The sequence below is a fragment of the Puntigrus tetrazona genome, unplaced genomic scaffold (genome assembly GCF_018831695.1).
Source record: "Puntigrus tetrazona isolate hp1 unplaced genomic scaffold, ASM1883169v1 S000000095, whole genome shotgun sequence".
Lineage (NCBI taxonomy): Eukaryota > Metazoa > Chordata > Actinopteri > Cypriniformes > Cyprinidae > Puntigrus > Puntigrus tetrazona.
In genome coordinates, this window is record NW_025047772.1 from 137,600 (window position 1) to 152,996 (window position 15,397).

Genomic DNA, 15,397 nt, shown 5'->3' on the forward strand with positions numbered 1-15,397 from the left:
CAATTAATGCCTTAGTGAATAGCGTTCGCTGACCTTTCAGGTTATATCTGAGATTCATGTGTCAAGTCACCAGATGCACTAAATGTTCTCTGTGTTACATAATGTGTGTGATGTGAATTATTTTATACACTGTTAGACAGCTCTTCCTTCTTTCCACTGCTGTATCCTGTCAAAGAGAAAGGCCAGTCGGACATACGACATTCTCTCGTTCTTACATGCATTATACATTGCATCTGTCTTTCACGCTGTTTAAGCAAAAGAAACCCTGTACTGGCTTCTCAGTGCTGAAATACACATGGAGGGGAGCCAAACCGACAGAATCCACCCAAACTGTTTGTACCTCGGGGATTTAGGAGCTTCATTTCACAATCTTTTTGACTTTTTTACACTCCCTTGCTCTTGTTATCTGCACTTTTAAGTTTAAATACTGACTGTCGTCTGAAAGTGGCCTCTAAATGCTCCCTTCCTAAAACACCCTCCCTGCAGTCTTTAATTGAACACGTACTTCCCACTCCTCCTTTATCTTTTTAAGATCTGATTATGACTCAGAAGATGTCTTCGAACTCTAAAGAGCGTGTGACGTTTTTTTAGTTTAAAATATAAAACACATCGTTTACTCATCAGTTTCACCTGTCCTGTCTGATTTATGGAATGGTTAAGCGCATAACAGGATGTTTGTCTTGCTTTCCGGTACAAATTTCTTACTTTTTTCTCAACCCTTGTGCTCTGCTGAAAACTCTTTACCTAATTTGGTGCTCTCTCATTAAGCCATATTATTTATTTTATTTTTTTAGCATGCTTTCTTTCAATTTGCACAGGTTTTGAGTAAAAAGTGAGTAAAAAGTAAAAAGTCACTTAACATTGAGTTATAAGCTCAGATCTCAGATCGATGATGCCTACAATTAATCAGTCCCAAAAAGAGATAGATAGATAGATAGATAGATAGATAGATAGATAGATAGATAGATAGATAGATAGATAGATGTATCTCGACTCTTTAGAGTTTTGCATTGGAAAACAAAACTAAAATTTCTAGCAACACAGGTGCATTGACCGAGTAATTAATCAGTCATAGTTGTATTTATATTTTGCTCTATCAATATTTCCCCACTTCCTCCCAAACATTCACGTCGCATTCATATATGTGAACACAACAAACTCAAGGGAGGCGAGAGAAGAAAAACAAACGTTAGAAATGGAAACTGGCACACACGACAAAACAAGCAATTCAAATCGGTTCGATTCAACTGATGAATCATTTGTTTCCATGCTTTCATGGAAGACAAGTCAGTCCCACGTTTATTTATTTTTTCTCAAAGAGCCTAAAAACCATTGCTCATTTAGAAATAAATGTCTATACATGTTTATTATACAATCTGTCCAAGCCTGAAACCAATTATATACCAAGTCGTTTCATCCAAAATATCAGAAAATCTATTCTAAAAGCCAAAGAAACTACATTGGGGTTTATAAAACAGCCTCGTTTCACACCGATGGTGTCACCAGAAACCAGCACGGAGGTAAAGGTGAGGAAAAGTTGTGTCTTTGTGTTTTCATGACCGATTGATTTTTCTCACTTTCACGGCTTGTTTGTTCTGAGAGCGGTGCGGAGACACCCTAGACAAAACCAGAAGAGAGACGGTTTACGTATCACAGGCCAAGCACAAAATCTCACGATAGTGCCTTTGAAAGCAACGACTTTTCAGCATTCACATATTTTTCTACATCTATAAAAAGCAGTGCTTGTTAAGAGTTTTATCAGCACTCTTGTCTGCTTTTGCTATTTTTCTGCTCATGTCATGTTTGGGTTTGTTAGGATGCAAGAATGACCCTGGAAGGAAAAACAAAAATCAAAGCGGTTCTCTTGCTGTGCCGATCCAGTCCGCAGATTAACAGGCTGCGTCATCACAGGACCTCTGAGCGCTAAAACATACCTTCAGATGATAAAGCAACATATACACATGTACAGAGATCACACTACTCATGCGTTTCGCCAGTCATGCGCTGGAGAAACTGGAATGTCTGATTCTCAACAGATCTCACTCTGGCCTTCAGAGATCTGCTGGTTGTTTCTAACAGGATGAATGAATTATGGCCACTTTCCACGAACAGGGGACAAAAATCAAGTTTACGTTCTTGAAATAAATACATTCTGCTCAAAATGTATGTTCTTTTATTCTTTTGTGCTTAATCACAAATACATTAAAACAGTAATACTGACTATGATATAATATTTTATAATAATATAAAATAATAAAATTAGTGCTGCCAAAGCATTATTAAATGTTTCCATAACAAATGTGTGTATACTGTGTATATTTATTATGTATATATATAAATACAAACAAATATATAATATAATACAATATAATATTCCCTCAGGGAATCATGAAATTACAGTATTGTAAAAAAAAATATATATATATATATATATATATATATATATATATATATATATATATATATATATATATATATATATATATAAATATATATAAATATATATATATAAACACTATTTTTAGTAATCATAAATCTTTGCCATTGTTAATAAATGTATTTATTTATTTAAAATACAGTCAAGATGGCACATGCTAAAATGACATACTTTTCTTACTAACCTATTTGTTAGTAGTGTAAAAGTGTTGACAATGAAAACAGCATTTGTGTCTGTCAAAAGTTCTTTAAAAAGTACTGGAAAGTGCCTGCTTGTTTTAACAGACTGGGGGACTGTTAAGAAGTAGGTCAGCATGTTAAACAGTTCAAAAACAGGCGGCGTGATACTGTGTGTGTGTGTGTGTGTGTGTGTGTGGGTTTTTTCCTTACAAGACATTCAGTTCCCTTGCACAAAAGGATACACATTTGTCTGTGAATTGCTGGAAGTATATCTCTCATTGGCACAGAGTTTGCATTAGGGATGTCAGATCTAACGTTATAGCCAGAGCTCAGCCTGTTCACATACAGAAATGACACTCCAGGGATGGTGAGCTTTTGTAGAAATGGCCAGAGCGGGTCACGCCAGAGGCGATATTTGAGACTGAAAGCAGTGATTCTCATGGTCCTCAGCACCCACATGCTGATTCAGTTAGGCCTTCAGGAGGGCTCACGGGTGGGGGGCAGTGCGGTCTCAGGCCAATCCCCCAGCAGCTGGTGCCTCGCCGGACCTGCTTCTCCAGATGTGCAGACATTTGGCTGCCTGCCTCACACGTGAGGGAGAGAACGGCTGCAGTAATAGAGGGATGCGTGGCTGGAGGAAATGGGTTCCCAGGGTCCAGTATCAGGCTGAGAGCAGCTGTCCATCTAGTGATATCTAGTAGGACTTTAGAGGCCTTTATTTGAGTATTAACAGAAGTACAGGTCTGTTAAATTCTTGGCCTGATGCCCCTGTTTGAATTTACAGGACCCTCTCTATGGGATCTGTCATCATTCAGTCCCAACAATATGTATGTATGTCAACAATCTGTTTTATCTTCACACATGCCATGTATGTAGTATATTGTATGTGATATGAAGATTTTCTGCATACTTGCCAATTCATAGGACCTCTACCTTTTGTGGCAAATGATTAGAGAACTAGTTGTCTTGCCCCATCCAAGGGACAGAGACAGTAGTCATTAATCAAAACCCAATTCACCAGAATGAATTAGACTTTCCAGCACAGGGAAGAAAGCTAATAAAGCTGTTTGTTCGTTTACGTCTGCTTGTAGAAGAAAAGTTGCTCGCACACAATTACAGTGTACATGGCTCTCGGTTGCGTCACTCACACCAATAATCGTTGGAAAAAGTGGATTGTTTCTGGAAGAGCTACACTGTTTTGAAAGCATTTGAGCTGCTTTACAGCTACTGAAAAGTTAGTCATGTTGAAAGTGTTGGTTGTTTCACCAAAAAAAAGAGCAACCTTTGTCTACATCTAAGAAACAAGTGATCACAACTTCAGGCTCCACTTTCTTATTTACATATTTTACAATTGAGTGCAATATATGCCAACTGTTATTAATTTGTCATGTTAATTTTTTGTCATTAGCATGTTCCAGTAGCTTTGACTTATTTGTCTGATGCACCCGTTACATCGCCCATTATGAGCTCAAAAGCTCTTGTTCTTGAAAGACATCTACTGTGCTTGCTGATGCCAATTCTATGTGTGTACTGCCTCCTAGTGGTTCAGTGGGAACCTGACCGCTGTTTTCTGCTTGCAGGGTGGATGCTCGGGCTCTTCATGTGGTGGATGTGACTGCAGCGGTGTTAAAGGGGCGAAGGTAAGTACGTTTTCCTCTCATTGTCAGACTCCTTCACTTGCATTAACTCACTTATAAAGACATCCTTTGAATTAGATTAGGACTTGGAGGGTTGTGAAGGGAAAGATTAGAATAGTTATTAAAAGTCGGTGCATATTGTAATTCAGCATGCACTGTACACACCCACACGTGCCATATTACAGTTTACATGTGTTTCAGAGCACTAATCTTACTTAGATGGATGTATTGTGCCACCTAGTGGTATGGTTATGTTAACAGCATATGCTAAGTCCTGTAAGACCATTGGTGGATGGAGGACGCATGTGAAATTTACTATGTGTCATCATCTGTTGTTTATCCTTATTAGGGTGAGGTTGGGCTCCCTGGTTTGATGGGCCTCGTGGGATTTCCTGGATTGCCAGGGCCTGAGGGCCCCCCAGGGCCTATGGGACCTAAGGTACAGTATTGTACTGTTTTGAAGTCATTTTAAAAGACAATCAGCTATACAAAACGTCCCTTTTTGAAAGTGCGTGTGCCCTATATACTATAACAGTAATAAAACACGGCATAATGGAAATGCCTGTCCTCACACAGAATGTATGAAACTAACTTTTATTTTAAGCACTCATTACCCAAAGGAGTGCCTCAGTAAGAGCTAACAATAAATAATACTTTTGTACAAAGGTTTAACGTAACAGTTTAACATAATACATTTGTAACATATGACAAGTTGCATAAAGGGCAAAAACCTCAACATGGCATAGACTGATGGGTCATTTATTCAAACTGATGATATTCAAAGCGTTAAACTACTTATTTGATCAATGTTGAATATGCAGGTGTTGAGCTTACTGCTTTATTTAAACAGCTGTTTAGCAATCACTAGAGCTGGTTACCACTATCATGGGTTACAAGGGTTATAGCTGTAATAGTTATATACAGAACCATATAATTATGTATAGTTATAATAGCATGGTGGCTAAGTAATGTGTAAATTAGGAAAGGCAAACATGAATTGCAGTGTTCTTCCAATATTTTTTTGTGTGTTTTCCCAGGGAGATTCTGGGGAGGCAGGAGCTCCAGGACTTAAAGGAAACAGAGTAAATAAATATCCATAAATATCATGCAAAATAAATATCTTATAAATATTCTGTAAGGCAGATGAAACATAATAGCCTCATTATAACACTGTATACTGTACTTAATCAAAGAGTTTTTTATTATTGTAGGGCCCACCTGGTGTGGCTGGTTTCCCAGGACGTCCAGGTATTCCAGTAAGTAAATTCTTTTTAAAGTAAATCAAAATGATCAAAACGTATTAATGATCATCATTAATACATTTTTTATTCAAAAATATAAACGTTCTGCATATCTATATGTTTCTGCTATTGCTTTATTTTCTGCAGGGTCTTCCAGGTCTAGAAGGTCCACCAGGACCTCACGGAATCCCAGGATGCAATGGAACAAAGGTAAACCATGTCTATTGTTTTTATGCATTTTTTGAACCTTAAAAGAACAAAGTGAGCCTATTGGGACGAGCCAGTACTTCAGCAGTCTTCAATTATTTAGAGTATCCTAAGTGGGACTTATTTTGTGTTTCGCAGGGGGAGCGCGGTTTTGATGGAATTCCAGGTTTCCCAGGAGTGCAGGGACCACCGGTATGAGTAGTTTCATGCCATGTGTTACACTGTGCTAAAAGTCACTATATGTTGTTAATCCAGTCCAACAAAAGATTCTCAATTTAACAAATATGTTTCTGACTTTTTCCCAGGGTATTCCAGGTTTGAAGGGAGTAAAGGTATGGAGCACATTTTAAATCACGATTAAAGTCAATACACAAAGTCATATCAAAGTATGATACATTTTTGTTTTGGCCCTCCTGTAAAGTCAAACACTTTCTGGTTCTCACCCCTCATTGTTACATTGATTTTACAGTGATTTTAGCACAAGTACAGGGTTTTCTAATAGATATTTCTTATATACATGTTTTTGTTTCTGTGTGCTCTAACATGAAAAAAGAGTACATGTTAATCAATTACCTATACTACAAAATAAAGTTGGTTGAAAAAAACCCAACAAAAAACAGTGGAAGCACAACGTGAAGCACGAATGTCTAAAACAATTGGCAAAATCAATGTAGCCTACAGCCTAGAGTACATCATTGGTACATATACATGGTACAATACATCACTGATGATACAATGTAATATCAATTATGAATGATAAAAAATAACATTTTAAAGTAGTTTAGATCATTATTTGTTGAAAAATGTTTTGAAAACGACGTAGTAAAGTTTGTTTGCATGTATTTTTTCCTCTCCTAGGGAGATCCAGGTGGTATTATTGGAGCACCCATCCCTCAAAAAGGAGACAAGGGTTTTCCAGGACAACCTGGTTCACCAGTAAGGATTCGTGTTAAAAATATGCATTTATTATTAATATATTCTTGTCTGTTGTATACATTAATATGTTCCATCGTATTCTTTTTTTTTCTTTTTTAGGGACTAAAAGGAAATCCTGGGCAACAAGGGCCAGTCGGCCCAACTGGACCAACTGGACCTGCTGTGAGTCTGAAGCTACAATATCTAAAATAAATTTTAGCCCAAAGCACAACACCAGTGAACTTGTTCCTGAATCTCACACCGTACAATTTTTCTTTTAAAGGGAAGGCCTGGTGAACCTGGCCAAAAGGGAGAGCCGGTAACTATTCCACTCATCTGTCTTGAATATTTCATAACATTTTAGTCTAGACTTGAAATGGTGAAATGACCATTGTCTGTCTTAACCGTCCTCGTTGTAGGGTGACAGGCTGACGTTTGAGGGTGAGAAAGGACAAAAGGTGAGGATCCACGGGTTCAAAAAAACATCTGACATTAGAACCTATAGTGACATGAACTATAGAACCTATAGTTCTTCGGCCATGCAAACGCAAAGTGATAAACTAGATCTGCCTGAGTGCTTCCTGCTAATGAACATGACTGGAAGCTGATGATATGATACAAACAATAAGCACAAGCATCATGCTCTGTATCAAGTTCGCAGTCCCCACCTGCTGCCTCACCAAAGCTGATTGGCATCTTTTCAGGTTTAGCCTCACTAATTATCACAATCATGTCCCATTTCTTTTTTCAGGGAGAAAAAGGTTTAACTGGTCCCCCCGGTCCACCAGGGACATTAGTGGGACAAGAAAGCCCCGGCACAACCATTTCTGGACCAAAGGTTTGATATCATCAATATTTATATGTGTGTTTTAAGTGTCCAGATATGTGGGGACTACATTTATTTGATCTAAGTTACATTGTTCAGAGTTACATGTGTCTTGCGTATTTTCTAGGGTGAAACAGGCTCTAAAGGAGAGAAAGGTGAAAGGGTAAGTGGCAGCACATAATTAGAGCCATAACAGAAATTCTATTGCACATTTTGTATATATCAAAATGTATTATATTGTCATACAAATTTGTAACTGCATAATAAGAATACACGTCTGTGTGTCTGACCTGTAAAGCGTTCAAATCTTTGACTTTCTAAGTTTGTCTAATCAACGCTCATTTGAATAGATATTTATTGTAAAACAATATGTATTTTTTTATAAGATATGTATAGCAAAAACGTTAGTTTTGCTTTTGCCCTCATTTTCCAAGGGCTCCTGTGCACCACATCAACCTGGAATGAAAGGTGAACAAGGACCACCGGGGCCAATCGTAAGTGACTTGTACACAATATTTACTTTAATTTAACTAAATACATTTAGTACAAATCAGACTGCTTTAACTATTACATTCAGTGGGGTCCCAATTTTCAGACAATCGCTAGTAAAAATGTGCTTTTTAATTTTAATAAAAGCTCATTTTTTCCCATTATGAATTACATTATCAGCACAACAGATTGATTCAAAGGTTAGTCTGAAGAACATTTTTTAAAGTTTGAGAATGCTGTAGTATAAGCTTTTGACAGCAGCACTGGCTGCATAAACACAAGTTCGCATAAATGCTGATGATCATCTTCATAAAGAATTTTGAACCGCTGCACAAAGAGCTACTTATTATCATTATCACTCATATACTTTGTGCACTATGTCAAGAAAAATAAGTCTTTTTTTAAGCCAAAAGGTCTCGCTGTACATCTTGTTTGTTTTTATTAGTAATGATTGTGAACCTACTATGTCATCAAATGATAGTATTTTATATGTGAAATCTGAATGTTTTATTATATTTTCAAAGGGTAAACCAGGGAAAGATGGACAGAATGGAGAAAAGGTATGGGGATCTTTGATAGTGACTTCAGATCTCATCAGTAATGTGTTTTTGTTAAATTTGTAGCCAGACATACTCTCTTAATTCAAATATTTAATCAAATTCTTTTTGAAACTTTTTGATTATGATAGGGTGATCGGGGCTTCTCTGGTACTCCTGGCTTTGATGGCTCTAAGGTAAAAAAACTACTCCTAGTTCACGATGTGCCACTAGACATACACATTTTTTATTTCATTTTATTTATTTATTTTCATGACTTTTGTTCATGTTAGGGGGAAAAAGGAGAAAGAGGACCACCGGGATATGTAAGTGGTTATCTAACGCCATACAAAACTAAGATAATGCCTGCTGTACTGAAATTCTACTGAAGACTATCAAAGACACACACCACTTCTGCACCTAATTCCCTTACAACTATGTACTGGTAGTGGCTAGTGGCTAATTATAAAATCTTACAGGGCGGTGGTCGTCCTGGCCTTCCTGGTCCTCCTGGCCCCCCTGGAGCAGAAGGAGAGACAGGTATATGTAATAGATCAGTACAATTTATAAGTGTTTGCGATTTTTTTCATGTAAGCTATAGCTTCATAATCAAAAACATACTCATTATTTTATGACATCAGCTTTACAGCTTTATTACATCAGGAACACAGCCTAAATGTTATTTGTATTGGCTATTTTACTTTTAATGTAATTAGAAGTAGGCCAATAGCAACCCTTACAGAATAAAACTATTTACCCAATGGGCATTAGGTCCGGTACACATGCTATTGTTTACTCTGTCACACACCAAATGTGTCACTTTGTGCGTGCTTTTACATATTAAATAAAGCATTCCAAAACAGTCAGTCAATCTAATATTTCTGACAAAACTTTGCTTTAAGGATGAGCCACACTGCTGGTGTGATCTAAAAACTAGCACACCCTGAGCACAAGTTAATGTATTCTTATCAGCAAGACATATCGGCTTAATTTTTATCAGTCCAATAATATTTTGCATCCCTATTGTTAATATTTTGTTGTCCTGTTGAATGCTTCAGTGTCTTTACTTGTTCATCTATTTTCTTTATCCATCAGGTTATCCAGGAGAGAACGTGGAGCTCCTGGTCCCCCTGGTAAGGAATTTACCTGTCCATATTAAATGTTACAATTATTATTGGCATATAATGTAGTTCACAATCATTGTTTGCTGCAGGCAGGTATATTCCTGGTCCTCCTGGGCTTCCTGGCTCCCCCGGAGAGAATGGCCAGAAGGGAGATAAAGGAGATGATGGACAGTCTCTTGAAGGTCCAAGAGGAGCTGATGGGCAGCCTGGCCCCCCTGGACCGCCAGGACCGATTGGTAAGAACCTCTTAAAGGCGTCATATGATGTTGCTAAAAAGAATATTATATTTTATTTGATGAAATGCAATGTCTTTGTGGTTTAGGGCGCAAGAAATATTATTTTCCACATACTGTACAATGTTTCCCCTCTAAGCCTTGCCTACTAAAACGGGACAATTTATACAAAGCTCATTGTTCTAAAAAAGTGAGGTGTGCTCTGATTGTCCAGCTATCCAGTGCATTTTGATTGGCTGAATACCCAAGTGTCTGATGGAAACGTTATACCCTTATTGTAGCGTGATGCTGCTTTACCATTACAAATAAGGCATTTGTTATATTTGATTATAATGACTTATAATGTACTGTCTTTATATTGCTTTGCATTGCACCTCGTAAACATTACACCATGTCTGCATTTGTGATCAGAGAAATGACATTCAAGCACTAACATTATACCCTTCACTTCTCAAAACTAGCATTTGAATAGTAAGTTGCAGGTTCTTTTAATAAGAAAACATAAATTACTTAAAAAGGTTGTGAGTCAGAAGGACCAGACTATACCTGCAGAGTTGAAATAGCTCAACTATATAGTCTCTGTGCACACCCAGCATAGGCTGCTATTTAATCTTTGCAACTTAAGGCATCTTATATATGCACTTACTAAAAAAAAAAATTTTTGTCACCCTGTAATATCATTCTGCAAACTCATAGAATGAATGGAGTGACCATATAGATATACATTCTAAATCCACTGGGTAAAAGAGGAGGCAAAACGTATAAAGATTCTTGTGTGGTTCCTCTGAATGTTAATTCCAAGGTGTCACTGGTGTTACTATTTCTCTTTTAGATAAAGACTGTAAAATTGAAAAAGGATCTCAAGGCCCTCCTGGACCTCCTGGATTGCAAGGAGAGATAGGACAGAAAGGTAAAGAGGTCATTCAATGTTCTGTTAGTTTACTGTAGTTTTGGTTTTATCAAAATTTGGGTTTTTCTGCTTTTTCAGGTAATCAGGGTGAAACATGCACAGATTGCACTGTTTTCGGATCACCGGGTTTGCCTGGTCCTTCAGGGCCAAAGGGTCAACAAGGTCAGAAGCAATGAAAAAAGCTTATGTTTGTTATGTTTGTTCTTTCTGAGATTATGAATCACACTGTATGTTTTCATTTTAGGTTATCCTGGACAAGCGGGGAGTAAAGGAGAGAAGGGTGTGACGGGACCTCCTGGGCCTTCTGGAATTCCTGTGTGTATATTTTCATCCTAATTGCATATTTATTATTTAGTATCTTGGTTTTTGTGGCACCCACGGTACAAATGCGTCAGTAGTGCACTGTACCCACCAGTGCGCTGCCATGTTTTTTTGGACCCTGTGAAGAGCATACTGACTAGTGCCCCTTCGTGCTCCTTTCCCCCTTAGTAGAAGTCATGCTCAGACACCCTTTACCTTGTTGCTCCCTTAAAATCATCTTAACCTTTGTAGAGTCCCTGGTGACCACTATAAATGTGCATGTCAACACTACAAAATCCTATCAATATAAATTTGACCTTTTTTTTTTTGCTTATGATTGAACTTTAGGGTCAAGATGGCTCTCCAGGTTTAATGGGTGCCCCTGGCGCTCACGGTGAGCCTGGTGATGTCTTTGTTGCTCCAGGGCTGAAGGGAGATAAGGGTTTACCTGGCACTACTGGAGACAGAGGGTTTCCAGGTGTTGATGGGTTACCAGGAAAAGATGGCCAGCCAGGGCTACCTGGAACAAAGGGAGAGCCAGTGAGTAAAAAGTCTGAAAAATCCACCAAACAGGCTTGACAAATAGCTAAATTTCACTTTCACGTTTAATTGTCAGTGTATCTGATTCCCAAAATCTATATTGCAATGTTTTATTGACCTTGGAATATCTGCTGTTTTGTATCATATCTTTTTGTGTGATTAGGCTAGATTTGGTATTAAGGGTGATCGCGGCCTGGATGGAGATCCTGGTTTTCCTGGCCCTCCGGGTGAGAGAGGACCCCCAGGTCTTCCAGGCATAGGTCGGCCTGGTGAACCTGGTGAAAAAGGCTCAGCAGGCCTGCCTGGTTCACCAGGAAACCCAGGTTTACCAGGTCAGTGTTTTAAAAAATGTGTCTAAGAATGTGCTTATCCAATCGTTATCATTGTTCTGCTCTTTACACAATAATGACAATTGCACATATCTTTGTAGGAGCTAAAGGCGAAGCTGGTAAAATTTATAGCTTACCTGGACCTCAGGGTGTCCCTGGACCTCGTGGAGAGGTTGGCAGACCTGGTCTTCAGGGTAAATTCAGTACATGCTAATATATAATCCTGCCCAAAAACTGGACTAAGCGGGTTATGCTAATGTCTTTTTCACTTATCACTCAGGTGACAGAGGTTTTCCAGGTGAACGTGGAATTTCAGGATTTCCAGGAGACAAAGGTGACCCTGGACTGCCAGGAATCGGCCTGCCGGGGCCTCCAGGACCAAAAGGCAAAGTACCATATTGCATTTTCTGCAAGTGTTTAACTTTTATCAGCAAATTTTGTTTAAAGGTGAAATACACTGCTAAACTGAATGTTTAAATCTATATTCTAGGTTTCCATAAATTCACGTTACTCTTTATTCTGACTGACCTTACTTTTACAATTACTTTTGCAAAAATGGTTGTCAAATTATTATTTTAATTATCCATTTTAGGATAACTGAATCAATTCCAATTCCAATTGATTGGATATCCAATCAATTTTTCAATAAACTATCCTATCACCTTTTTAATTGTCAATTTTTCTTTCCTCTTCTAGGATACTCTGGGATTCCAGGTCCTGCTGGGATTCCAGGAGAGCCTGGTCGACCAGGTCAAGATGGCTTGCCTGGTCGTGCAGGAACACCTGGGCAAAAAGTATGATGGTGGATGTCATTTAGACTTTTTCAAGTATCATGCTTGTATATAAAAGGGTAAGACATATCATTTACATTGACCCTAAACTTTAACATATGTAGGGTGAACCTGGCAGGGGTCTTCCTGGTCCTAAAGGTGTCGTAGGTCAGCCAGGACTGCCAGGATTTCCAGGGGAGAAAGGTAATCCTGGAATGCCAGGGGTTCCTGGAACTGAGGGGCGTACTGGGCCACCTGGACTACAGGGAATCAAAGGTATATTTACTGTGTTGGCTTCTCATTATACTATTAACAGTCTGTTGAAACTCTTGTATAATTTAAATGAATAACACACAATAAAACATTTTCTGTCACAGGGTTGGGGGTTGGGTTTCATTTGCTTGCTGCTATCACCTCTGGCTTGCTTAGTTGGGGACACTTAATTTCTAGCAATTATGTTTAATCTTAGCATTATACATTAGTATCTCTGTATTCTCCTATCTGATGCTATTTAGTGCTTTGACACAATCTGTATTGTCAAAAGAGCTAAATAAATTTAAAAGTATTTGGTTGATTGATTATTTGTTCTTCCCCTGGTAAAATTTGGACATAAAAAATGGCAATTACAAATTGTTTAAGGAAAGCACACCAACATTGGGTAAGAATGATGATTTTCATAATCATACAGTCATTGTAGATAATGCAAACCCTCTGGTGAAAACAAGCTCAACAGTAAGCTCTAAAGCAATAGGAAAATATGTGAAAGGGCATCTGATTGAAGGCCAGTCATGTTCTGAATACTTTACATAGGTTGTATTCTGCATGATTGAAGGACAATAGAGCAGTGCAGTAGTTCATTCTTGTAATGATAAATACCTGGATAGGAATCCATCAGATTTTCTTACTTAGTAACTAATAATAAGTTATATAATAATACATAAGTCATTTTTCTTCTAAATCAAGGCTTTTTTTCAATAAAACAGTGTACAGTATCTGCACGGCAGTGGTGCTGCACAAAACAATGGCCATGAAGAGTGACAGGGGTCGAAGGTCATTAGCAGTTCAAAGGGACTGCCCTTCAGAGCCCTCAGAACAGTGGACAGATCCTATGTAGGGACAGTGAAGGGACGAGGCAGACTTGGTCTGTCAGTCAAACTGTGCAGTTTTCTGAAAGCTGCCAGATCAAATCAGCTTGAGACAACTTTTTGTACTCCTTTACTTTGGTTCTGTCTACAAAGGTGAGGACAGAAAAAGACAAAGCAATCAGACAGGCTGTAGGGGATCTCCAGGAAAAATGGAGAGGCTCACTGATGAGGGGCACAGAATAGTTCGATGTCCACATGCTTTTTTTTTTATGTAGCTCATCATCACTCCAACCTGGTTGAGACCAGGTCATTTGCACTGGCAGAGGGATGCTGGTCAATCTCAGTGAATACCCGCAGTTTCTATGAGGGCCAGTTCAGACAGAAGGATCTATTCTTATAAGGAGAGTGTCAGACAATGATTTTTAAAGGTATAATGCGTTTCACTTCAAACAGGAAGAAAGTGTTGGAGAAATGGTTTGCAAGAAATTAAAGGAGATGGGTTCAGTGGGTGTAATAACATCAAATTAATTTTGGATTTGCAGGTACTGCTGGACCACCAGGAGCTCGTGGTGCAGGGGGGCCGCCAGGTCCTCCAGGGCTTGGGGACCCTGGACCACCTGGACCAATGGGGCCACCTGGAGGCCCTGGACCCCTCGGTGAGGTTTTCTATTGATTACAATGTACAAAGATGTACAGTATATGCACACACCTGCCTTGATGTTCACGTCTAACATGGTTTGTAACAAGCCTCGACAATGTCCTAGGTCGGATTGGTATAAAGGGTGATAAAGGTTCTCAAGGCCTACCTGGTTTAGACATGCCTGGCCCTCCAGGAGACAGGGGTAGCCCTGGTGTCCCAGGTATACCAGGACCTAAGGGTTTGCCAGGGGAACTAGGACCTCCGGGTAGGGATGGCTTCCCTGGTGAACGTGGTGAGCACCCATTACTCCTGGAGCTTTTCTTGCATCTGCTTGAGATGCCTTAAGATGATTCTTATTTAAGATTTTTTTTTCAGGTCCAAAAGGAGAAATTGGAATCATGGGAACGACAGGACCCCCTGGACATTTAGGTCCTGTTGGAAACCCTGGAGAGCCAGGACCAAAAGGTAATAGACTGCACATTTAAACCACCTGGAGTCGAAGCCTGCATTTGTCCAGTCAGACTTGTATTTTTTTGTGGATGACTGTGAAAATAACTAAAAATAGACGTAAGGTTACATCCAGTCTGTTACTTATGGTTTAATCCATTACCATGTTCAAAACTGTAATAATAAGAGTCTAATCTACCATGACACATAAATATTTGACACAGATATTACAAAAACTTACAAATAAAGTATTTCTTTATGTTATAAACCAGGGGTATTTAATAAAAGGAGTAGCCTCTATATTTTCTTCTAAGCAAACTTTCAGACAAAAAACTGTATTGTATTTTTACATTTAGATACATGTGAGTCAATGTGACAATTTTTTTCTGTTCAGAGTTTTCCTCCTAAAATCTGTACTATTTTAACATTTTACTGAAAAGCAGTATCTAGCCTACTAAAACAATGTCTGCCCCATTCTGTTTGTCTATTGTTAATGTTGTTTAATGAAGCATGTGTGCTGAAGCTATTTGTTATGAATTAAAAATAAATTTA

General features: G+C 38.5%; 1 protein-coding gene across 1 annotated transcript in view; it reads left to right on the forward strand.

The window, feature by feature from the left end:
- col4a1 (collagen, type IV, alpha 1) overlaps positions 1-15,397 on the forward strand; it is a 42,734-nt gene that overhangs the window by 18,291 nt on the left and 9,046 nt on the right. The window contains exons 2-33 of the mRNA XM_043229809.1: positions 4,197-4,256; positions 4,603-4,692; positions 5,291-5,335; positions 5,465-5,509; positions 5,642-5,704; positions 5,840-5,893; positions 6,007-6,033; positions 6,560-6,637; positions 6,737-6,799; positions 6,900-6,935; positions 7,036-7,074; positions 7,368-7,454; positions 7,570-7,605; positions 7,877-7,936; positions 8,456-8,491; positions 8,620-8,664; positions 8,757-8,793; positions 8,947-9,007; positions 9,563-9,600; positions 9,681-9,827; positions 10,657-10,734; positions 10,813-10,896; positions 10,979-11,049; positions 11,383-11,574; positions 11,738-11,906; positions 12,005-12,097; positions 12,184-12,288; positions 12,600-12,697; positions 12,799-12,949; positions 14,301-14,414; positions 14,523-14,690; positions 14,774-14,863. Of these exons, the coding sequence (XP_043085744.1) occupies positions 4,197-4,256; positions 4,603-4,692; positions 5,291-5,335; positions 5,465-5,509; positions 5,642-5,704; positions 5,840-5,893; positions 6,007-6,033; positions 6,560-6,637; positions 6,737-6,799; positions 6,900-6,935; positions 7,036-7,074; positions 7,368-7,454; positions 7,570-7,605; positions 7,877-7,936; positions 8,456-8,491; positions 8,620-8,664; positions 8,757-8,793; positions 8,947-9,007; positions 9,563-9,600; positions 9,681-9,827; positions 10,657-10,734; positions 10,813-10,896; positions 10,979-11,049; positions 11,383-11,574; positions 11,738-11,906; positions 12,005-12,097; positions 12,184-12,288; positions 12,600-12,697; positions 12,799-12,949; positions 14,301-14,414; positions 14,523-14,690; positions 14,774-14,863 (2,560 nt within the window). The remainder of the gene's footprint in view (positions 1-4,196; positions 4,257-4,602; positions 4,693-5,290; positions 5,336-5,464; positions 5,510-5,641; positions 5,705-5,839; positions 5,894-6,006; positions 6,034-6,559; positions 6,638-6,736; positions 6,800-6,899; positions 6,936-7,035; positions 7,075-7,367; positions 7,455-7,569; positions 7,606-7,876; positions 7,937-8,455; positions 8,492-8,619; positions 8,665-8,756; positions 8,794-8,946; positions 9,008-9,562; positions 9,601-9,680; positions 9,828-10,656; positions 10,735-10,812; positions 10,897-10,978; positions 11,050-11,382; positions 11,575-11,737; positions 11,907-12,004; positions 12,098-12,183; positions 12,289-12,599; positions 12,698-12,798; positions 12,950-14,300; positions 14,415-14,522; positions 14,691-14,773; positions 14,864-15,397) is intronic.